Source organism: Eptesicus fuscus, chromosome 10, assembly GCF_027574615.1.
Source record: "Eptesicus fuscus isolate TK198812 chromosome 10, DD_ASM_mEF_20220401, whole genome shotgun sequence".
NCBI classification, from domain to species: Eukaryota; Metazoa; Chordata; class Mammalia; order Chiroptera; family Vespertilionidae; genus Eptesicus; species Eptesicus fuscus.
Window position 1 is genome coordinate 11,500,328 of NC_072482.1, and position 22,746 is coordinate 11,523,073.

The 22,746-nt window shown below is 60.2% G+C and overlaps 1 protein-coding gene across 1 annotated transcript; it reads left to right on the forward strand.

Annotated features, from left to right (window-relative positions):
* The first annotated feature begins 2,677 nt into the window (after positions 1–2,677).
* On the forward strand, positions 2,678–17,572 carry MDFI (MyoD family inhibitor). Its single transcript, XM_008158923.3, has 5 exons — positions 2,678–2,726; positions 4,182–4,268; positions 10,717–10,899; positions 13,763–13,987; positions 16,872–17,572. Exons 2-5 carry the CDS (start codon positions 4,193–4,195, stop codon positions 17,126–17,128), a joined length of 741 nt encoding a protein of 246 aa, XP_008157145.2. The 5' UTR covers positions 2,678–2,726; positions 4,182–4,192; the 3' UTR covers positions 17,129–17,572.
* The last annotated feature ends 5,174 nt before the right edge of the window (positions 17,573–22,746 follow it).

The window sequence follows — 22,746 nt, forward strand, 5'->3', positions numbered from 1 at the left end:
CCAGGGGCTGGAGCAGGGCCAGCCTGCTGAGCGCATTGTGTGGAAGAGAACCGTGCAGGCTCACTGTCACCCTTGGTGCCTGGAGGGCCCGGGGGTGGGGGGAAGGTAAGAGCACTGGGGGGGTGGTCTGGAAGCCCGGGATTCAGTAGGATGGTGACATGCATTCGCCCCTTCCCCTCTCTGGCCTCTTGTTTCCCCATATGTGACAATGGAAACACTTATTGAGCTCTTCGTGGCAGACACAGTTCTAGGGGATGCACCAGCAGGTACGACAAAGTCCCTTCTCTCGTGGAGCTCTCAGTCCACCAATAAACAGGTAAATAGGAAAAGTGGGGAAGAGGCCTATGAAGAATAATCAAGTGGTGGGAAGGGACAGAGAGTGAGGGGTCAGGGATGGCCTCTCCGAGGAGGTGACATAAACAGAGGAAAGGAGGAAGGGCCACAGGAATATCTGGGGGAAGCACATGCTGGGCAGGGGAAGAGCCAGTGCAAAGGCCCTGAGGCAAGCCACTGAGGCAAATTGAAAAAACAAACTCAGGAAGCAGCAGGGCTGGAAGGAAATGAGGGAGGGTGGTAAAGGCCGAGGCAGACAGAGCCCAGCCTGCGGAGCTTGAAGGCCATTGTAAGGACTGCATTCTGCTCTGACCAATGGACCCCACGAAAGCTAGGCCAGACCTGGGTACGGAGCCCACCCAGAGTTGTGTGTGTGTGGTGGGGGGCAAACTCCAACCTCTGCTCATTTACCCTGGGTCCTAGCCAGGTCCTTCAGGCGGAGAGTAACAGGCCAGGCACTAGGGTGAGGTGCGTAAGGCCTAGAGTGAGCGAGACAATCGCTCAGGTGTAAAACTTAAGGGGGCATCAAAAAAAGTCAGTCATTAAGATAAACGATTTTCCTGCAATACCTAAAAATCAAAATTAATGCCAAAAAAAAAAAAAAAAGTCACCCTAGCCGGTTTGGCTCAGTGGATAGAGCGTCGGCCTGCAGACTGAAAGGTCCCAGGTTCTATTCCGGTCAAGGGCATGTACCTTGGTTGCGGGCACATCTCCAGTAGGGGGTGTGCAGGAGGCAGCTGATGGATGCTCCTCTCTCATCGATGTTTCTAGCTCTCTGTCCCTCTCCCTTCCTCTCTGTAAAAAATCAATAAAATATATATTTTTTAAAAATCCATGATGAACAAAATGCCAACATTTTAAATAACCCTGAACTTGCTTGATCCTATCTCACTCAGCTCACCCTGTGTCTTGACCCTGGTTCCAATAAAACTTTATTTATAAAAACAGGCAGCTGACTGGCAGGGCCGTAATTCGCTGATTTGGTGTTTTAGTTTTAGATTACCATGTTCTGTATCTTGGCACCCTCCTAAATTTTGCACCCTGATGAGTGGCCCATTTACCTCACTTATCCAGGACCTTAGTCCTGGTCCCGGATAACAATGAAATGATTGGGTTCCACATTGAGGGCCCCAGGGTTCAGGCCTCCTGAGGCTCCCAGAGGTGAAGGGACTTTCCCAAGAGTGGGAATCTGACCTGCAGACCCATGCCAAGGTCCACTGCCTGGCCATCACACCCTACGATGCTCTGTCCTGGAGTGTTGACTTTAACGAGTGCTGACTTTTTAAAGCTTTGTTGTTGTTGTTAATCCTCCCCTGAGGATATTTTCTCCATTGGTTTTTAGAGAGAGTGGAAGGGAAGGAGGAAGGGGAAAAGGGAGAGAGAAGGAGGGAGGGAGGGAGGGAGGGAGGGAGAGGAGAGAGAGAAGAGAGAGAGGGAGAGAGAGAGAGAGAGAGAGAGAGAGAGAGAGAGAGAGAGAGAGAGAGAACATTGGTGTGAGAGAGACATATCAATAGACTGCCTCCCGAAGGTACCTATGGGGCGGGGATCAAACCTGCAACCCAAGTACGAGCCTTGACCAGGAATCGAACCCACGACCCTTTGGTGCACAGGCCAACACTCTAACCCCATACCAGCCACGGCTATTTTTAAAAACTTTTATTCAAGTGTCATCTTGACACACAAAAAGCACATGTAGCTTAAATGTTCAATTTGCTGAGTTTTCACAAACTGAGCACACTTGTATAACCAATGTGGGATTAAATTTAAAGCATATTTTACGTTTCTAACAAACCAGACATATTAGCGTGTACTGTGCCAGATTCAGAGGACTCTGAGCTCAAGCAGGCGACTTCAGACGGTAAGGCTGGGGAACTGGGCTGATCCAGAGTTTAGGGTCCCTGGACACAGACTGAGAAGGGGGCGGGGTGATAGCTCTAGGGTCTGTGGTCGGGGAGGGGGCAGAGAGGGGCGGTGGGGGCTGCCCTGGAGACCATGTCCACCCCTCATCCTGCACCTCATTCTTGGAAGCGGGTGAGGCCCAGCCCCGGGCCCAGGTGAGCCTAAGCTGGTAAGAATGCAGCAGTGGCCAAGCCCGGGCGCGGGCGCGTCCCGGTGACTCAGCCCTTGCCAGGAAGGGGGAGTCCGCCCCATCGCCAGGGCTCCCAGACAGCAGCCGGATCGGATCCGGGCTGGCTCCCGGGCGCCAGGCTCAGCCCCCGCAGCAGGCAGCCCGGCCCCGGGAGCTGGGCCCCTCCTCCCGGCCCGGGACCCCTCTTCGGGCTGCAGCCACCTGGGCTCTTCGCGGGACGCGGGCCCGGGTGGCGAGAGCGCGGGGGCGCCGCGGGGCCCCGGCGATCTTGGCCGAGACGGCGCCGCGCGGACCTCCGAGCGCCGTAAGTAGCTGCCGCCCGGGCCGGGGAAGTCCCTCACTCGGCCCCGCGTCCCACCCCGGCTGCCGCGGGACGGGGCGAGCTGGCCTGGCGCCGCCGCCGCCTCCCTAATTGCTCGCTGGCCTCGCGGTGCGGAGCCCAGACGCGGCTCGGAGGCGGCCGGCGAGTGTGGCGGAGTCGCTGTCACCTCGCGGCGCGCCCAGCCCCACCCGCGGCCGCAGGGTCGGGGACGGGATCCCGGGGTCGCGCTGAGGGTCCTTGAACCCCCTTGGGCTGCCGTCGGCGGCTTCCTGGCTACCCCACGGCCCGAGGAAGGGCCAGCACACCATTCCAGATGTGCCCCGCTGCCCGCCCTGGAAGGGCCCCTTCTCTCCCCTTCCCCGCGCCCCCACAACTCGGGAGGCCGCGGATCCCGGTCCGGAGCCGAAGGAAAGGCTGCACCGGAGAAGGGCTCTTTGCCTCCCGAGCTGGTTTTCTGACACAGATTCCCACGCGCCGCCGGCGGGGCGGGAGGTTAGGGATGCTCAGCGGCTGGAGGACTCGGGAGGGTAGCTCGCCACTAAGCCCTGGAGACAACCTCTGGCGGGGTGGGCACGGCCTCTGCGAGCCCCCGACCCCGGGCGCCCGGCTCAGGGTCCCCAGGGGACGGAGGGGGTGGGCAGGGGGTGCCCGAGGAACTTGACCACTCCCATCGCTGGGACTGGGCGATGTGGAGGCCACAGGCATTCAGACAAGTAGCCCTCAGTGGCTGTAGTCACCGCGCTGTCTCTCCGGTTCTCCGAACTTTCCGCAAACTTTTGCAGAGTTTAGGACAGGCGAAGGGGAACGCGCAGCCCCTGGGGGCGCTGGAGCTGGGGGGCGGGGATTTGGGGAGACTGGGGCCCACCTCTGCCAGCGCGGAAGAAACGCGTGGAGCCAGCTTCCTGTGGGGGCTCGGGCCGCGGCGCCCCGCGGACAATCGCGTCCGGCCCAGGCAGCGCCGAGCCCCGCGCGGGGGCAGGGACGCGGCGGTGGGGGTGGGGGTGGGCAGGCAGCGCTGGGACAGCGAGGAGGGGGCGGGGAGAGGGTGGGCCGGGGAGGAAGGGAGGCGCGAGGCCAGCGGGGAAGGAGGGAGGGGGCTGGAGGGAGGAGAGGAAGGAGGAAGGGGGCGCACGGCGCGAGCTGGCGCCGGAATGAGAGAGCGTCGTGAGTGAGGAGGGGAGGGGGCGCGGGGCGGGCACCGGGAGCTGCGTGGCCCCTCGGCGGGGGCGCCCTGGGCAGGCGCGCAGGGCAGGCCCGGCGCCGTGATCCCGGAGGGGCGAGAGAGGAGCGCGCAGCTTGCACGAGTAAGTTCGTCGGTGGCCGAACTGGACGGAGGAGGCGCTCGCCTGCGGCCGGATCGCCCCTGCCAGTCCCCCTTCCCCGCACGCGCAGCGCGGGGCAAGGTCGGCCCCACCCGCTGAGCCCTGTTTTCCGCAGGTCCCGGGCCGATGTCCCAGGTGAGTGGCCAGCACTCCCCTCGTCGCGACGCTCCCCATGAAGCCCCCAGCGCAGCCCCCGGCCCAGGTACGATGTGGGGGGTGAGGGGGGTGGAGAGGGAGGCTGGACCGGAGCGGGGTGGGTGGCTCCGGGGTGGGGGGGGGTGTTAATTCTCCCCCCTTCTCCCTGAGACAAGAGGAGACAGTTTCGGGGAGCTTGGTGGAAGTGGGGGCGAGGGGTCTGGCTCTCTGGGACGGGGTCCAAAACCAGTGGAGCGCTGGGGTGATGGGGGCAGGGCCCCAACGCAGCCGGGGCTGTGCCAAGTTGGCTCTCACTCCCCTCACTCCCAACCAGACACACACACACACACACACACACACACACACACTGCAGGCTGTCTGTCCGTCTGGGATTTGTGTCCCAGCCATTTCGGCCCAGTGTGTAAATATTTATGGGGGCCTCAGGCGAAGGTGGGGATGTCTGAGTCTTTCTCCCCTTCCCTTCCCCCAACCCAACCAGAGCCCAGCGCTTCCCGAAAACTTTTGTTCGCCTAAAGCGGCCACAGGACCCGGCCCCTCCCCTTCTTGCCATCTGTCTTGCTCGCCTTCCTCCCCACCGGGGCCTGGCCAGTCCCCTTTGCTCCTACCCTGCACACACACACACACACACACACACACAGCCCTTCTCCTAGCTCACAGGGTCTGTAACATCCCGGGTTCTTGCAGGAGCCCCCCGACTCAGGGAGGTTTGGGACTCCCTGAGGGTGGGAGCCCCCTGGGCTGTGGCTCTCAGCCCCCCTCACTGTACAGATGTGAGCAGAGGCTCATTGTGAACAGAGTCAGAAGTCAGGAACTTTTGGGATCTGTTCAGGGCAGAGGGCTGGGGTGCAGGAATATAGGCCCAGATTGCATGACTTTAATCCCAGCTCCGAGTGAGTCTAATTCATTTGCCTCTTTCTCTCTCACACACACACCCCACTCTCCTTTTCTCCCCCTTTGAGTAATGATGGTCTGGCCCTGGACCTCTGACACAACTCCCGGCATGGCCTGGGACAAGTTCCTTCCCCTCTGGCCTCAGTCTCCACATCCGCCCATGAGAGCCCGTCTGCCTGCTGGAGGGCCTGTCCCAGCTCCCCAGGTCTGCGAGTGAGAACCATGGCCCTCTGCCCCCCACCCCGCCCCCAGGCTATGGAGGTGGGGGGCCCCTAGAACAGAGTGAGGACAAGCGGGGGATATCTGGCCAGGGGCCAGCACATGAATGACACTAATGTGCCTGCTGCACGCGCCCCCCATAATCCTCAGATTCCCTCCTCTCTGTGGGCCCCTGGAGCAGGGGCTTCTGGGAATAAGCTCCTCCAAGAGCTGGGCTCCTTCAGGCTGGAGAGAGCTGGAGCCAGGGGCTGGGGAGGGTTTCTGGGGGCTGGGAACCTCTCTCCCGCTCAGCTTCCCTCGCCCCTCCTCTCTTTCTCAGCCTCCTTCTCGCCTATCCTCCCACTCCCTGCTTTCTTCCTCTGCTTATCTGTTTTCTCTGCCACCCCCCACCCCCCAGTGCCTCTTTCCAAGATCCTCTCCCTGTGCGACCCACCCACTCTCAGTCCCGGAGGGAGAAGAGGGGCTACATGTGCTGGGGCAGGGGACAAAGGCCGGGGGGATCACTGGGAGGGTTGAGCCCGGGGCTGTAACTTGAGGCCCCCAGCACCCCAGCGAGCCCCCTCCCCAGACTGGGCTGAGCCAGACAATGTGGCTTTCATAACAGGAGGAGGCCTGGCTCTGCCGCCTTGGGAGCATGAGGCTGCTGCCCAGGAAGCCCAAACCGCAGGAGACCCAGCCAAAACCCCACAGACGCCTGAATCCGAGACCAGAATCCCCCACGCTCCCTGCTGAGCCCTGACAGCACAGCAAGGCCAGGGTGCTGCCCCCGGGGGCCCTGCTGGCAGGACAGCCAGGGCACAAGTCAGCCCCTCCCTCAGCAGAGTACGATGAAAAATGGGGTGAAGGAGCCTCAGGGCAGCTCTGGTTGGGGCAGGTGGCCAAGCCCCCACACCCTTGGCGCCCCCAGTGGCTTCTCCCCACCCACCCCTTGAGAGCCCCAGAACCTGGCTCCCTAACCCACAGCAGATTTCTGCCCAGCACTGGGGCGTCACATTCCTGCTCTTGGTTCTAAATTGAATTTCCTGGGGAATTGGAGCCTTCAGACCTAAAATAAAACCAACCCAACCCAGCCTAACAGGCCAGCTCAGGCCCTCTCCGGTCCCAGCCGGTGGCCTGGGACTGTGACCAGGCTGTCACAGCTATGTATCAAGAGAGTCCACATTCTCGCCTTCTTGGGGTTCAGAGCCAGTCGCCACCCCCAGTCCTCACTGTCTCCTCCTCTCTCCTTCCCTGAGCTGGGCGAGTCCAAGCTCCAGAGCTCAGTCCTCACCAACAGACCTTGCTGAGTCCCCGCCGCGGTGCCAGATGAACAGTGACACCACGGCCAGCCAGAGCCAGGGAGGCTGCCCGGGGCGTTGAGGGGCCAGGACTCCACTGCCAGGTTCTAGTGAACAGCAGGGATGCTGAGTGCTAAGTTCTCAGCAAGTGGGCCACTCCGAGGAGGGACAGTTGGCTCGGGGCTCAGGGAAGGCCCTGGAGGAAGAGCTGAAGCTTGAGCTGGGTTAGGAAGGGTGGGCTGGATTGTGGAGTGGGAGAAAGGAACAAGCTAAGCCTGAGGGGCCGGGTCAGAAGGCCTGGGGCCGCGGAGAGGTCAGTATGCCTGGAACATGTGATCCCTGTCCATTGATTAGTGAGGATCTAGACTGAGGCCTTGGCTAGCAGGCCAGGGAGAGACCGGAGTTCTGAGCAGAGCAGATCCTGACCCGCTCTCTCTGCAAAGCTGGTCAGGGCTTTCAGGGAGAAGCCCGTGGAGAAGGCTGGGTGTGCGGGATCTGGCCTTGCCGCTCCGGAACAGGGGCCCTGTGGTCACTTTCCAGCCTCGGAGTGAACCCATCCCACCTGGAAGAGGTCCCCCATTTCTTCTCAGTGCCCCTCACCTTGGTGGACAGCAGGCGGAGGGAGCCCACAGGTGCCCTGCTGAGACTGTGGGTCTCTCACCCTACCCTTTTGGGCCGATGGATTTAAACATTTCCCACCCTCTTCTCGGCTGTCTTTCCAGAGCTCAGGGCGTGGACCAGCGCCTTATCCTGTGTTAGGAATGAACGTGTGTCAGGCAACGGGGCTGTTGCCTTTCTGTATTTCCCGCTTGTGGAGGGGGACCCCTGCTCAGAGATGCCCCCAGCACCTGTGGCCCTCTGTGCACATTAGAAAGAGGTGGCCCTCTGCTCAGCTGCAGCAGGTAGGCAGCTGGCTGCGCCAATGGCACCTCCAGGAAGCCGGGCACAACCAGGGTCTTCAGCCCACCCCTGCCCCCTTGGCCGGTGCCTTTATGCAGAACATGACTTGCACATCCACAAGCCAGCTTTGGCCTTCACTGGCCACCCTGCCTCCAGCCCACGCTGCATTTCTACCCTCTAGGGGACATCCTTTGGGCGTTTTTCCTCAGAGATGTTCTCTCCTCAGCGGCTGGACAGCAAAGTCCCACAGTCACAAGAAGGAAAACTGGGCTCTTTCCATCTCTCTCTCTCTTTTTTTTATATATATATATATATATATATATATATATATATATATATATATATATATATATATATATATATATATATATATATATATATATTTTATTGATGTTTTTACAGAGAGGAAGGGAGAGGGATAGAGAGTTAGAGACATCGATGAGAGAGAGAAACATGAGAGAGAGAGAAACATCTATCAGCTGCCTCCTACATACTCCCCACTGGGGATGTGCCCACAACCAAGGTACTTGCCCTTGACCAGAATCGAACCTGGGACCCTTGAGTCCACAGGCTGACGCTCTATCCACTGAGCCAAACTGGTCAGGGCTCTTTCCAGCTCTTGATGGGTGAGCACTTGGGCTTCACCTCGTGTCTGGCTTTTTGCCCCATGTGCCCTGGCGAGAGCTGTTTCTTGGTCCAGCATCTAGGCGCAGGCCCTCTGACTCACAGAGCGGATCATCCCGCCACTTCTACTTCTCACTCTGCTTTCGGTTCTCCGGGCACTCGGCACAGTTTCCTCTCCTGCCCTCAGCGCTGCTCCCTGGGGCAGCTGCGGCTCCCCTCCGCTGCCCCTCCTGACCCAGGAGAGCTGCCCCTTGATGTTTCCAGGCCAAGATGCCTGAACTGGGTTCTCTTTCCTGGTTTGTGTGAGGAGGGCAGGTGGTGGGTCAGTGGGTGGAAGTGCTCCTGAATGGCCCTGCAGGCCAGGACACTGCTGAGCCTCTCATTACTCTCTGAACCCCTGAGAGATCAGCATTAGGAACCCCATTACACACAAGGTAACCCAAGTCCTGGTAACTTGCCCAAGCTGGTAACTGGGGAGACCGGGCTTGGACCTGACACTTCCCTCTCAGACTTCTTCCTTTTACCTCAGGGAGAGTCAGCGCTCCACCTTCAGGGCCAGAGGCTGGAGCTGGGCAGGCCCCCTTCTCCAGAGAATTAGGACCCAAGCCCTGATCCCCGCCTTCACGCACAACCTGGGGTCTCAGCCCTAAAAGTCTTGTCCGAGCTGCTGCAGACACGCTCAGGGCCAGGAGAGGCCCATCGACCAGGCAGCATCTCCTCCCTCGTGTCATCTCCACTCGCCTTCCCCACCCCGTCCCAGCTTTGTGACCTTCCAAAAGCCGTTTGACCTCTCTCTCTCCTTACCCAGGGGGATGGGGTTCTCAACAGCCCGAAGAGTGGACAGGGCTGGAGGCAGCCCACCCTGTCTCCGTGGAGCAGGAGTGGGCACCATGAGAGGTTCCCAACACACGACTCTGGTGTCCCCTAGAAGTCGCTGGCGCCCCAGCCCCTTCCGCCTCCGGCCCTGGCTCCTGGCTCCAGGCAGGGCCCGTGATTCCCTGGGCAGGAGTGAGAGTGAGCGTGCCTGCTGCTCTCTGTGCTCCGCACTGGGGCCTCCGGGGCCTGTCCCCCTGGCCATGGGGCACCAGGGTCTTTGAAACAAGAATTGCTCAGGGCGCTCTGAAGGTCAGGAGCTATAGAGGGATGCTCAGGGCCCAGGGAGGCAGCTGAGTCCCTGAGTGTCCCCTCAAGGTGTCCCCCTCTCCTCTCCCCAAACCTGAGTGCCCAGCCTTCATTATCTCCCTCCTCCCTTTCCCCCACTCCACTGGAGACAGCTCAGAGGTTCCCCATATGGAAGCCCAATGTTCCTCATCGTGGATTTTCTCTCTCTGTCCCTCTGGTGCCTCTCTCTCAGCCTCTGTGATGTGTGTTCGCGTGGCTGTGAATATTTTACTGGGTCTCACCGCCCTTTCCCTCCATCCTCCTCTGTCTCCCCGAGTCCCTCTCCTCTCCGTGGTCTTTGGTTTGTGTCCCTCTGAGTCTCTTGTTTCTATGTTTCCCTGTTCCCAATGTGGCATGTGGGGCACCCTCTTGAGGCCCCCGTCTTCCCGCTGCACAGCCCGAGGTCCGCTGAGGCTCAGGCTGCACCCTGCACCCTGTCATTGCCCAGTCTGCTCCTTGGCCCCATGACCCTGCCTTCACCCTCCTGCGCCCTACCTCCCCTCAGGCCTTCCCACACCCTGTGAGAACTAGGGCCCCTCTCTACCTCCCTCCTCCACCGCCCATCCCCCTAACCTTTCCCCCTGGGCCCAGGGGCCCAGTCCGGCCTCCTGCCGCCTGGGGAGCTGTGGGTTTGAAGGTGGCTCCCTTCCTTCCTTCCGCCCACCGTGCAGAGGGCTGAGCTGGTCACTGTAATTACATGTGGCTGCAGCCCGCCTCTTCCCAGCCCTCTCATCCTCTCCCTGTCGCTCCTGCCCCTCCAATCCAGGCCTCAGCCTTCCCCTCACCCTAGGTTTTCTCTAACTCTTTCTCTTGCTGTCTTCCTCTCTCTGACCCAATTTCTCACTGTCTGTCTCCCTCTCGCTCAGCCTGTATCGCGCTCCCTTCTCCTTCGCCTCTGCCTCTGACCCTGTCTTATCTCTCTCTCCATCGCTGCTCTCGCTCTGTTGCTGAGTCTCCCTCCTGGTGCAGGCTGTCTGTCACTGGGCTTCTGGGGCTCTCCCCTTCCGTGCCCAGTCCCCGCCTTCTGAGGCTCTATCTTTGCTTCTACTTGTCACTGTCCCTTTGATTCTTTCTCTCTCGCTGTCACTCCTGGGGCCTGTCCCTATCTCTCCATCGCCGACCACCTGTCTGTTCTCTCCTGCACTGTCTTTCTCCTTCTTCTCCTGACACCACCAATACACGCATGCACACACATGCACAGGCACACATGAGCACACGCTCACACACCCTCGCTCACTCACGCGCTGTGGTTTGGGAGTCTATTTTGGAGTCTGGCACTGTTGCCAGGTAGGGTAAAGGCTGGGTAACTGTACAAAGAGACCAAGAATGAGGGCTCCCAGCAATCTGGGCTGCAGGGAGGGGACCGGGCTGGGCACACAGAAGGGCACCGGGAAACACCTCGCTCGTCTGCTTTTTCCCCAGCCCAGACCCCATCGCCCCTGCCTGGGCTGGAGGCAGGGACAGGACCCACTCACTCTGTGGAGGCAGTGCTAGAAGAGGGCTCCCTGGAGGAGGAGGCACCCCCCATGCCTCAAGGCAATGGCCCGGGGGCCCCCCAGGCCCTGGACAGCACTGACCTCGACGTCCCCACAGAAGCTGTGACACGTGAGTCCTAGGGGGCCGGGGAATTGGGGTGACAACACGGAGGGGTTACAGTGGGGAATGCCGTCCAGATGGGCTGGCAGAAATGCAGTGGGTGCTCTCGGGAACCTAGCACAGGGCCAGGACCTGGAGGGTGGGCAGTGGAGAGGTGTCTGACACGTCACTGTCCTTTCTGTCTAGGAAGATCTCCACGCACAAAATTATTAGCATAAGATTAGTTCAAAATGAGTGTGCACGGGCAAAGTAAGTCAGGACCCCGGCAATATGGTGCAGGACACGAGAGCCTGGGGCTCGGGGAAGAGGTCCAGGGACCAGGGAGGGGCAGCCAGAGCCCAGCACAGCACCAGCCTTCAGGGTGTCCAGGGCAAAAGGACGGAGGGAAGCCCCCAGTTGGTCTGGGCAGAAAGGAGCAAAATTCAGTTTCATTCCCAGGCTCGGTTTGAGGTCTCCAAGGAGGTTCTGGGAGGAAGAGCATTCTCCACCTTCACCCTCAGGAGCAGGGGAAAGGGGCAGCCGGAGCTGTTGTGGAATGACTGCTAAGATGCCCAAATCTGCAGGCACCGTTGCACTTCCCAACTTTCTTTCCCTGAATGATCCCAAGTGCTGCCCAGCCTGCTGTGAGGCAGCTTGGCTATTGTCAAGCCCATTTTACAGACCAGAAAACTGAGGCGCAGAGAACCACTCACCCTGGACAGAAGCTGGGGGACTCGGGTCTCCTGACCCAGTGCTCTTTCCTGTGCCCGCCCACCCGGCTGGCATGCTGAGCTGGGAGCCGCCGCGGCCAGGCAGGGCATCTGGGGCGAAGTTGGACTCCCTGGAAGTCAGGGTTGCTAAATCCTGCTCGCGCACTGCCCTCAGCCCCTCCGAACACGCCCACCAGCAGGAATAGGGGAAAGAGGTCAGCACAGTGGCCAGTCTGGGAGGGAGTGGGACAGTCGCTCCTGTGTCTGTGGGCCCTGAGTGTTTGCTCTGTGACTCAGTCCCCCTGGTCACTCCACTGCTATGGCCACAGGCAAGCTCTGTGTCTGCCCACGCCCCCCAGGGCCCTCAGCTCACCACACATGCCCGCCCTCTGGTCACTGTGCCATGTTTAGGCAGCAGGGCAGGGGGCACTGGGCTGGCCAAGGATTCAAGCTCAGTCACCCCCATGGGGCCAAGAGGTGGGGGTATGATGATTCAGGCTTGGCCACTTCCCTTACCCCTGTTTACCCAGATGCAGGCACCAGCCACGCCTCAGGGCGGAAGGGTTCCAGCGCAGAGCCTCTCCAGAGCCCGGTCTCCCATCCTGCCAGACTCCCCACCTTTCTGCTCCTTTCTCCCAACCTCCATCCCCTCCCCCTCCCTCTCCTAGACATGGACTCTTGGCGAGTTTTATCCGCTGGGGCCTCAGTGTTGCCATCTGTGAAATGGGGCTAATAATAGATCTCTCCTGATACTCAAAGACATCACGACACATAAAGCTCTTAGCACTGTGCCTGGCACCAGTAACAGCTCAAAACATGCCAACTACTAGTTCTGAGCATAGTGATTGTTGTGCTAGAAGCAGCCTGTTCCCCAGTCCCTTGTCTCCCAATCTCTGCCCCCTCCTTGCCTGTGGCCTGTGAGCTTCAACTTCCAGCTTCTAGGCTGGTCCACCTCTGACAGGAGCTGTGGGCCTTGGACAAGTTACTGTACCTCCCTGGGGCTCAGTTTCCTCGTCCGTAAGGGAGGATACAGCCCAGGAGCAATACCCAGAGGATCCAGCGAGCAAGTCAAGGGCTTAGACTAGTGACCGACAAGCAGTAAGTGCTCAGTGGTGTGACTACTGCCATTCCCAGAAGGCCCAGCCCCTCGCCAGGCACTGAGGCCCCCTCCCCCGTCTCCTCCTACCACAGTTCAAACACAGAGGCCAGGCCTGGAGGGTGTTGGGGGACCAGGCCCCAGCACCTGAGAGATGGAAGTTCCCCATGTTTACAGAGGCCCTCGGGCCCATGGGTCCTGCCTCGGGCCCATGAGGGCGCTGAGGGCTCCGAGTGCTAGTGCCCCTTCTCAGCGCCCTCCCCGACACACAGCTGCCCTCGTGGCTTATGAACAGAACTGCCTTTCAGGTGAGCAGACTTGAGTGGGTGAGGGAAGAACTGGGTGTTTGGCGGGCTCTCTGGGGCCAGCTTCCCTGCACCTCACCGATAAAGCTGAAGTCTGGTCCCTCCGCCTGCGAAGGGGACTCGGGGGTTCCTGGCCTCAGGGGTCTCCCCGCTGGCCTCCCTCTTCCCTTCTTCTCTCCCTCCTCACCCAGACCCCAAGGGCCCCTCAGCAAACTCTCGCCAGCCACCCCACAGAGGCCGACAGGGCAGGGCGTGGAGGAGAGGAGATAGAGGGGCTGCTGTGAGGAGCCCCCGAATTCCAGACCAGGCATTCATCTCCAAACAGATGTTTCTAATAACTCACCCAGCGCACGAAGGGCAAAAACAGCTGGGGGCTTGGCAGAGGCCGAAGTGAAGGTTAACTACTTCACTGCTGCCCTCCCACCCCAGCCAAACTGTCCCGGTCCCTCCCCCAACCGCCACCTCTCCTGCCCAAATCCCAGGACCCCAAGTCAGGAGAATGGATTTCATGGTGGGAGGAGGGGGGGTCCAGCACTCTGAGCCCCTCTTGCACCTCTGACTTCTGGAATGAGCACTGGCCTGGGAGTCGGAGCCAGGCTCCACTCAGTGCTATTTCCTGGTGTGCCTCTGGGCACGTCAGGTCTGCTCTCTGGGCCTCAGTTTCCTCGTCTGCAGGATGCAAATCTGGCTGGGTGAACTGTGGTGTCTGAGAGGACAAAGCAGGCAGGAGCAGAACGGAGCCTGGCTCCCAACTCCACCCCCCTTTCTCGTCATCTCTCCAGGCCAGCCACAGGGGAACCCCTTGGGCTGCACCCCACTACTGGCGAATGGCTCTGGCCACCCGTTGGAGCTGGGCGGCGCCAGGCGGGCGGGGAATGGTGCCCTGGGCGGCCCCAAGGCCCACCGGAAGCTGCAGGCTCACCCATCTCTCGCCAGCCAGGGCAGCAGGAAGAGCAAGGGCAGCACCAAACCCGCGGCCTCCCAGATCCCGCTCCAGGCACAGGAGGGTGAGTACCACCGCCCCCTCGAGGGGCCTCCAAAGCCAGGCTCCTCAAGGCCTGATCCAGGGACCAGCAGCAGCGTCTTCCCCGGGCTTCTGGGTACAAGTCTCGGCCCCAGGCCAGGCCCACTGGATCTGAACCTCTGGGGGGACGGGGGGGCAGGAGCCGGGCTCTCACAAGCCCTCCAGGGAGCCTGACACAAGACTCAAATCTGAGAACTTTGCAAAGGTGGTTGGATAAACTGAGGCACATGTGCCTTTTCAAGGCCAACGCCTCCCCACCCCTGCTCTCCCAGAGTTTCTGTAACAAGGAACGGAGCCAGATGGCCTAATCCCGCTTAAGCCGCCCCGTTTCTGGAAAAGGAAATTTTCCTAAAGGAGGGGACCATCTGTTTAGTGAGAGCGGACAGGACACCTGGCAGAACAGAACGACGCACCGTTAGACGCTTAATTGGGGAGGTCGGCAGGGGCTACTAAGGTGCAGTGGGAGGTCAGGAACCGAGATACACCAGCCATTGTTCTTGCAACACCAAGGCCCTCTGCAGGGCCACGCCGGGCCTCTCCCTCCCCCCTCCCCCAACATCAATTCAGCATGAGTCCCAGCTGCCTGTAGCTTAGTGGTGCTTGACCTTTACCCCAGACTTTTTAAGTGATTCCTGTCCATGTTGGGGGACTCTGACCTAGTTCTCTGCAAACAGGATTCAGTGCACACATTTGCACATGCGTATTCATAAACCTCCCCACCTCGCAGAGCAGATTCTGCCCAGTTAATTTATGAAAGAGGTATTTATTCATTAAAGTGTAGTGGGCATTGCTATGAACCAGGCACTGTGCTATGTGCTGGGTACCCAGTCTATGGCCTCATAAGCTCTCATGAGAGAGACACAGCAGGGAATCACCATATGATGTGATAAATAGTGATGAAGCCACACACAGGGGATTATGGGAACACAGGGGACACCCGCTCCAGCCCAGAAAGTCAGGGAGGGGCGCCTAGGAAGGCTCTGGAGGAGTCTGAGCAAGGCTTAAAGGTTGAGAAGGAGGATCTAGTTAGGGGGATTTAGCAAAGAGGTGAGAAATGGCTAGAGTGGCTGGATTATGAAGTTCAAGGTGAAGAATGGTGGGAGGTGAGACTCCAGGCCAGGGCCAGGAGGCGGGGATGCCTCGTAAACCATGCTCAGTGGACTTCGATTATCGGTTATCGGGAGGGCAAGAGGAAGCCACTGAGGGTTTCAAGCAAGGTGGTGACCTCATCAGATTTGCGTTGGAAGAGAATGCCCTTCTTCAGCTTGCAGATAGCTTGCAGGGGTTCCAGCTGTACCAGACCCCCTCCCCCCACACAGGAAAGGGCTGGGGGAGTCAGACCCTCCATGGCGGTGTGAGACTCCCACAGGACCAGCAGCCTGTGCCAGGGGCTCGCCTGCTCAGGGGACGTGGACACTCTGCCCCTTGGCCTGGCCCCTGGCAGGGGTGCCAGCTCAGCATCCTGGCAGCACACTGAGCGCTTCCGAGTGTGGACACCAGAGCCAGCCTGCCCGGGTCCAGGTCCCAGCACCAGCACTTACCAGCTGGGTGCCCCAGAGCGGGCTCCTGCATCCGGGTGCCCCAGAGCGGCTCCTGCATCCGGGTGCCCCAGAGCGGCTCCTGCATCCGTGCACTCCTGTTTATTTACTCAGCACCTACCATGTGTCCGGCTCTGTTCTGGGGACAGACAAAGAGGCCTGCCCCTGTGGAGCTCACAGTTCAGTGGGAGGAAAAGCTGGGTAGTGCGGTGGAAAGTGACAAGTCCTGCTGGGGCCAGGCGAAGGAGGCCAGGGCAAGGGGGTGGGGTGCCGGAATGGGGGTGCTGGGGTGGGGCGGGCAGGTTGCATTATTAAAGAGGGTGGCATTTGGGCACTGAAGGAGGGGCGGGAATGAGCACCAGCATTTATCTGGGGCCAGAGCATTCCAGGTTGGGGGTGGGGTGGGGGAGTAGTGCCTGCGAGAGGAGGAGCAGGCTGTGTGGCCACAGAAGGGACACAGGGGACAGAGGCGGGGTTGGGGGGGTGGGGGGGAGCAAACCCAATCACATGGAGCCATGGAGGCCACTCTGAGATTTTTAGCTTTTACTCCCAGTGAGGCAGAAGCCACTGGAGGGACAGAGGGACAGAATCCCATCCAAGTTTTTAAGGGCCCCTGGTGTGTGGGGTGGGATGGCTGGAGTGGGAGTCAAAGGCGGGGAGTGGAGAAGCAGTTGCCCTGGCAGAGATTAGCAGCATGGGAGGATTCTGGAGATATATATATATAATATATTATTATTGATTTCAGAGAGGGAGAGAGAAATAGGAACATCAATGATGAAAGAGAATCATCAATGGGCTGCCTCCTGCATGCCCCACACTGGGGATGGAGCCCGCAACCCAGGCATGTGCCCTGACTGGGAATCGAACCAGAACCGTGACCCCCTGGTTCATAGGTGGATGCTCAACCACTGAGCCATGCTGCCGGGGCTCTGGCTATATTTTGAAGTGATTTCTCTGCCTCCGTGTCTTGATCTGTAGAGCGGGGTTAATAGTAGTCCCACCTCACGGAGTTGTGCAAGTTTAAACGAGTTTAATTCATGCCCAGCACTTAGCACAGTGCCTGCAACGTGTCATCCCCCGGCGCCCGTTAAATAAGTGACCGAGGAGGGTTAAGAGCTCGGGATCCAGACTGCCTGGCTGACCCCTCACTCCGGCTTACCCGGCGGGTGTGTGTCCCTCACTCTGTGCTAAGCAGGCTCCTCACAGCCCCCACTTCCCGGAGCTACCGGTTGCTCCAGCTTAATTGCTGCCGGGCACTGAGCGCTCAGTGACGGGGTGGCAGGGCCGTGCCGGGCCTCGCCCCACACCCGCTCTCCGCGCCTCCCGCAGACTGCTGCGTGCACTGCATCCTGTCCTGCCTGTTCTGCGAGTTCCTGACGCTGTGCAACATCGTCCTGGACTGCGCCACGTGCGGCTCCTGCAGCTCCGAGGACTCGTGCCTCTGCTGCTGCTGCTGCGGCTCCGGCGAGTGCGCCGACTGCGACCTGCCCTGCGACCTGGACTGCGGCATCCTGGACGCCTGCTGCGAGTCGGCCGACTGCCTGGAGATCTGCATGGAGTGCTGCGGGCTCTGCTTCTCCTCCTGACCGCGGCCCCGCAGCTCCAGGGGGCGGCCGGGGCTGGCGCCCAAAGCTGATCGGCCCCCTCCCGTCCCCCCTCCCCCGCCCGGGACCTCCCAGAACCCCAGCCCAGTGAGGGGGGGGGGCGCTCCGGGGACCACCTCAGTCCCGGGAGCCGGGGACCTGGCGGCGGGGGGCTAGGGTGGGACCCGCTCGGGGACGGGGGCGCGGAACACTGTGAACGTCGGGGGAGGGCAGGGGCGCGGGAGGCGGGGCTGTGCGCTTCTCTACCTCTCCCTGCCCCCGGCGCCCGCCTCCCGCTGCGCCCAGGCTGAGAGCGCAGCAAAATGTGAAAAGAGGCGCCCGCCCCGCCCTCAGCCGGCCCCTCCCTGCTCCTCTTTCCTGGGCTGTGGGGGTGGGGTGGGGTGACCCGTACAGTGACCCCAGCGCGCAGAGCTGGGCTCGGACCGGGGCGGGCGGGAGGGGGAAGGGTATAGAAAAGACTGGAAGGGGAGAGGGGAGGGAGGGAGGGTCTGTTCCGTTTGTCGCTGTAAATAAAGGTATTTGTCATCTCCGATTTCCTCGGGGCTCCTAAGTAACGTCCAGGGACCACGACTCTGAAAAGCAAACACCCCCCACACCCCTACGAAGCGCCGGATGGATGAGGCTTTGGGGGGGAGGGGGGCTTTCCTTCTTCCCTCCCTCTTCTTGCTTCTCAGGAAGGGAAGGGCGAAGTGGGTACCAAATCCCCACCGTTATCCCTGTTCCCTCCAAAGGGGAGGGAGGTCCAGAAAGGGAAGAGGTAACCTGGGCACGGAATTAACAGCAGATGTGTCCAGGTTTTGATTAATCTCCTGTGGACTCCAGCCATCCCAGCAATGGCTCCAACTCCAAGGGTGGCACCTCTGTCCCAGGCAGAGCCATGTCCAGGGGAGGGGCGACCCTGGGCCCAGCACAGCCTGAGCTTGCCCTGGGCTGCACTGGGAGGCTTGGGTGGGGGTCACGGCCCAGTTCAGTCACCTCCAAAAAGAAACTGTCTGGACTGGCAGGGGCCTCCCAGGCATGTGTCCAGTGCCCTTGGTGTGCAGGGCAGGGGCAGGCCTGAGCACGGCAGGGTCCCCCTGGGGCAGTGGACGCTGACCGTGGGAGGGCCGGCTGGACCGAGCCTCCCCACCCCAGCCCGGACCTGAGGAAGCCAGAGGGGCCCCGGTGAGTGAGAGGATGTCTTGTTGGCTGGACTTGGGTTGTCTTGAGAAGACATGGCTGACGAAGGCCTTGGGAAGTGGAGATCTCGTGGGAAATTGGTGGCCACTGCTTCCAGAAACAAAGTCTGCAGTGGTCTGGGAGGACGGAGGGAGCTCAGAAAAAGGGCCAAATGAAATGGTAACTCTCCTAAGGAATGTCATAGGCGGGGGCAGCCTGGCCTTGGCAGTGGGCCGCAGTTGCAGCAGGAGGAAATGTGAGGCGGTGAGAGGGCCTCCACCCACCCCCACATCTCTCCTGCCATCCCACTCCCCACCCATCCCCACCCCCTGCCGCCCCCATGCATGTGAACACAGGTTCTCTGACCTCTGGGGCCACATAGGAAACTCAGGACACAGAGAGCGTGCCCTCCCTGCCCAGGGTCATGCAGGCAGGACCAAAGCCAGGAGAGAAGCCCATCCTGTACGCCCTCAACGTTTGTTCTCTGTTTGCTTATTTCCTTTTGTGCTTAGTTATTTCATGCCCACGGTCCAAAGGTCCAAAGTCTAATCTGTGCAGAAACGAGCATTTGCTCATATTGCTTTTTTTTTTTTTTTTAACAAAAATGTCAAAATCCTATACACATAGTCGCGTTCTGTTCTTATCTCTTAACCACTGGTCTCGGAATCTTTCTTATCAGGAGTTCCGCTGAGGGATGAGCTGCAATCCAGGGACATCTCCAGCTCAGCCCCTTCCACGGACTCCCCCGTTATAAACAGGGTTTCCAACATGTCCTTGGGCACGAGCGAGCTCTAGTGAGACTATTCCTGAACGTGGCAGTGCGGGGCTTCAGGCTGTGCCTTTGTGACTGACAGGCTGCCCAGTGGCCCTGGGTGAGGCTGAGCCAGTCTGTTCCCAGGGCCTCAGGGAGCGGCCACTCCTCTGCCGCTGCTGTGGCTCTTTGTCCTGAGGACAGACAATGGTGGGGGGGCTCAACCTCAGGTCTTCCCAGAGGCTGGGGTCTGAGGAAGTCTGGGAGGCCAGAGGGCCAAGGTGTGTGGGGGGAGGGGGGAGGGGGAAGGGGGGAGTGCTACAGACCAGCCAGAGGTCTGGTCCAGGTGGGCAGGAAGGCCCCCTCCCGGCCCTCTCCCCTCCGTGGGGGCAGGAAGAGGCGCCTCTGCAATCCAAATAGTGATTTCCTGCTGCAGGCTCCCGCCAGGCTGTTTTCTTTAGGGCCGCGGCTGAAACCAGAGAGGCTGGGCCGGTGGGGGCGGGACGGGCAGGATTTAGCCAGCCTCCCCCCAGCGCGCGCGCACACACACACACTCACTCTCACACACATATTCACATAGTCTTTGGCTCACACACACAGTCATTCACTTACATATACACGGACTCTCCTTACAGTCACTACTCACATACATTCCACAAAGTCTCTCTCATATACATACACACACACACACACACACACACACACCGCGCGCACACACATATACATGCCCTCACATACTTCACATTTCAGCGCCTGCACCCACCGCCAGCCCTGGGCAGCCTGAGTGGTGCCGCTGAGCCCTGTGTTCACTCCCCTCACCCAGGCCGCCCTGCCTTCCCCGACGCCCCCATCTCACCCAGGAGGCCCTCGTAGCTGCTGGGAAGCAGACGGCATTTGTCTTAGAGGCCACCCACCCACTCAACGCTGCCGAGACATCCGTCCAGGGCAAGCCTGCGCTCTAGACCCTTCCCCTCCACTCCACGGCCCTTCCCCGCTGACTCCCAGTCTCTGCTCTTCAACCAGCCAGTTCCAGCCCTGGCTCTGCTGTGGACCCCAGGGAAGGCCCTTGCACGCTCTGGGCCTTTGTTCCCTCATATGTGCGATGGGTCAGCAGTGAGACTGGAAAGCTGGTGGTGGCCGCAGTGGCCGCGGTGGCCGGGGAGCTGGCCTGCCTCTCTGGTTCTCCTTCATCTGTGGAGCAGCAGACCCACCCCTTTTGCCCAAGAGACTTCTTGAGGGGCCCCTTCAGGTCTAACCCAAAACAGGCATTCACCCCCACGCGTGTGGGCGGAGAAGGTGCTGAGGCCAAATTAAGTTGTTCCTGGCCTGGACTGCCTGTGTGCACTGGGGGACCTTGTGTGCCCAACCCAAGAGCTGCTGCCCAGGCTGAGCAAGTAGCTGAGCCGGGGGCCGGCTTGTGAGGAAAGGGGTGGTCAGCCCGCCCCTCGGCAGCCATAGCCTCCGTCAGCTTCTGCCCGGACTTTGGCACATGTCACTGCATTCTCCATGCCCCTACCCAGAGCTGGGCAAAGCCAGCTTCAGGCCCTGCCGCCCCCGGGCCCCAGAGCTGCTGGGATGGGATCCCTTTTAGCAGCCCGAAGCTGGGCTGCCTGCAGCCAGCCATGCCTGGGGCCTTCGCCAGGCCCTACCCCGCAGGGAGATGAGGCAGCAGCGGGGGCCTGAGGGCTGCTCCCCGAGGCCCTCCGGACACTCGCTGGGCAGTGGGAAAGCAGAGTGGGCGTGGAGCTCTCAGGACTGGCCCAGCGCAAGGAGGGGTGGGGAAGAGGCAGGGACAGGGACCTCAGGCCACACAGGGGGCAGCAGAGGGGACAGAGGTCACAGACCTCCCCCTGTCACCTCTGTGTTTATGCTCCTTCCCACATTTTGACTTTCCTAGGATTAAGGAGACACAGCACAGATGAAACCTATGGCCACAGCCCTCCTGCCGCCCCTGCCACCCCCTCACCTTCCACCTCCTCCAGAGGAGAGGCCCTCCCCGCCTTCCTTGACCCTCACCTAGTTTTACTTCCTCTCCCTGACCCTGTAGCATCCCCACCTGTGGGGATGCCGCTGTCTGGGTTACAGCCTCATCCCTTTATACTGCAGACAGGTGTGTGTGTGTGGGGGGGGGGGTGTTCACATGCTGGGCCTACCTGGCATTCCTCAGGTTGGCCGCCTCAGGGGGTCCAGGGAAGGGGCTAAGGCTCATCCCTGGGCCAGTCACCATGTCAGAGTATTAGCCCGGCCAGTGTGGCTCAGTGGTTGAGCATTGATCCAGGAACCAAGAGGTCGCTGGTTCAATTCCCTGTCAGGGCACATGCCAGGGTTGTGGGCTGGATCCCCAGCAGGGGGCATGCAGGAGGCAGCCAATTGATGATGTTTCTATCTCTCTACCCCTCTCCCTTCCTCTCTCTCTCAATAAAAATATATGTTTCAAAAAGAGAGGGAAGTAGAGATTGAAGGTGGACGGGAGATGGAGTGAGATGAAGAAAGGAGGCGAAGAGACCAGGAGGCAGATGGGACAATGCAGACAAAGCGTCCATAAGCCCTGGAGACAGCAAAGCAAAGCAGGCAGGCTGGGGCACATGTCCCTAGCTCCTCCCAAGGTCGCCTGCAGAGGGCCGAGGGGGCCGTGTGCCCGCAGCCGGGTCCCTCCCAGGCCGGAGCCTCTGCAGCCGCACCGGGCAGCTCGGCATTAATTAGGGGCCCGGCTAATGGCTCAGAAGATTGGCCAGTTCCAGGGACGCTGCTGAATAGACACCTCGGTGAGATTTATTCCTAATTATCTCATTTGTCTCCCCCCATTACTCTTTATGGCTGGGATTTATGGGGCCATTAATGGGGCCCGGCCAGGCCAGGATAAGTGTGAGCCTTGAGATACTTCATAATAATAACAATAACAACGCTCACCCTGACCAGATTAATGGGGGATTTGCCTTCTTGCCCTCTCCACCCCCTGTCCTTGGGACCCCAGATACCGGCTGCCCACACGTCCCTGTCCCTTCTGGGACCCTGGTTCTCAGCTCCAGGTCCTCAGCCACCTGTGGTGTTCAAGCTGTGGCCCCTCTGCCCCCATCCACCCCTGGCATCTTCTCTGGGGCCGCTGATGGGGAGCTTCTAGGTGATAGTGTGGGGATGTGCATTCCAACAGTGACACCTCTGGGACAAGCCCTGGAGAGTAATTGATGCTTTTGGCTGCAAACAGCAGAAAAACCAGGTAAAGGTGGCTTAATCTGTAAGGACATGTATCACCTCCTTCACAGGAAGCGCAGAGGTGGGTGACCCCGAGCCGACGGGGAGGGTCAGAGATGCCATCCCTCTGCTCTGTCATCCTCAGCATGTGGGCCACGCCCGCCCTCCTGGTCACAAAGCGGCTCCTGCAGCCCAGGCATCGGGCACACACACAGCCATAGAACAGAGAGGCCGTGGGACAGAGAGGCCTTCTCCTCCTGCTCCTTTCACTGGGGGCGGGAGGGGGGCATTGCCAGAGCTCCTGGCAGGTCTGCTCACACCTTTGTCCAGACCGGTCACAGGTGGCCTTAGGCTGGGCTCCCCGGGCAGGCCTTAGACAAGGCTCTGAGGACAAATGAGTTTGTTCAGGATGGGATTCCAGGAAACAGTCTCAGGGAGAGGGGGTGAGACTGTTTCCGGGAGGGCAGCCAATAAAGGGCATGTCATCCAATCGGGTACC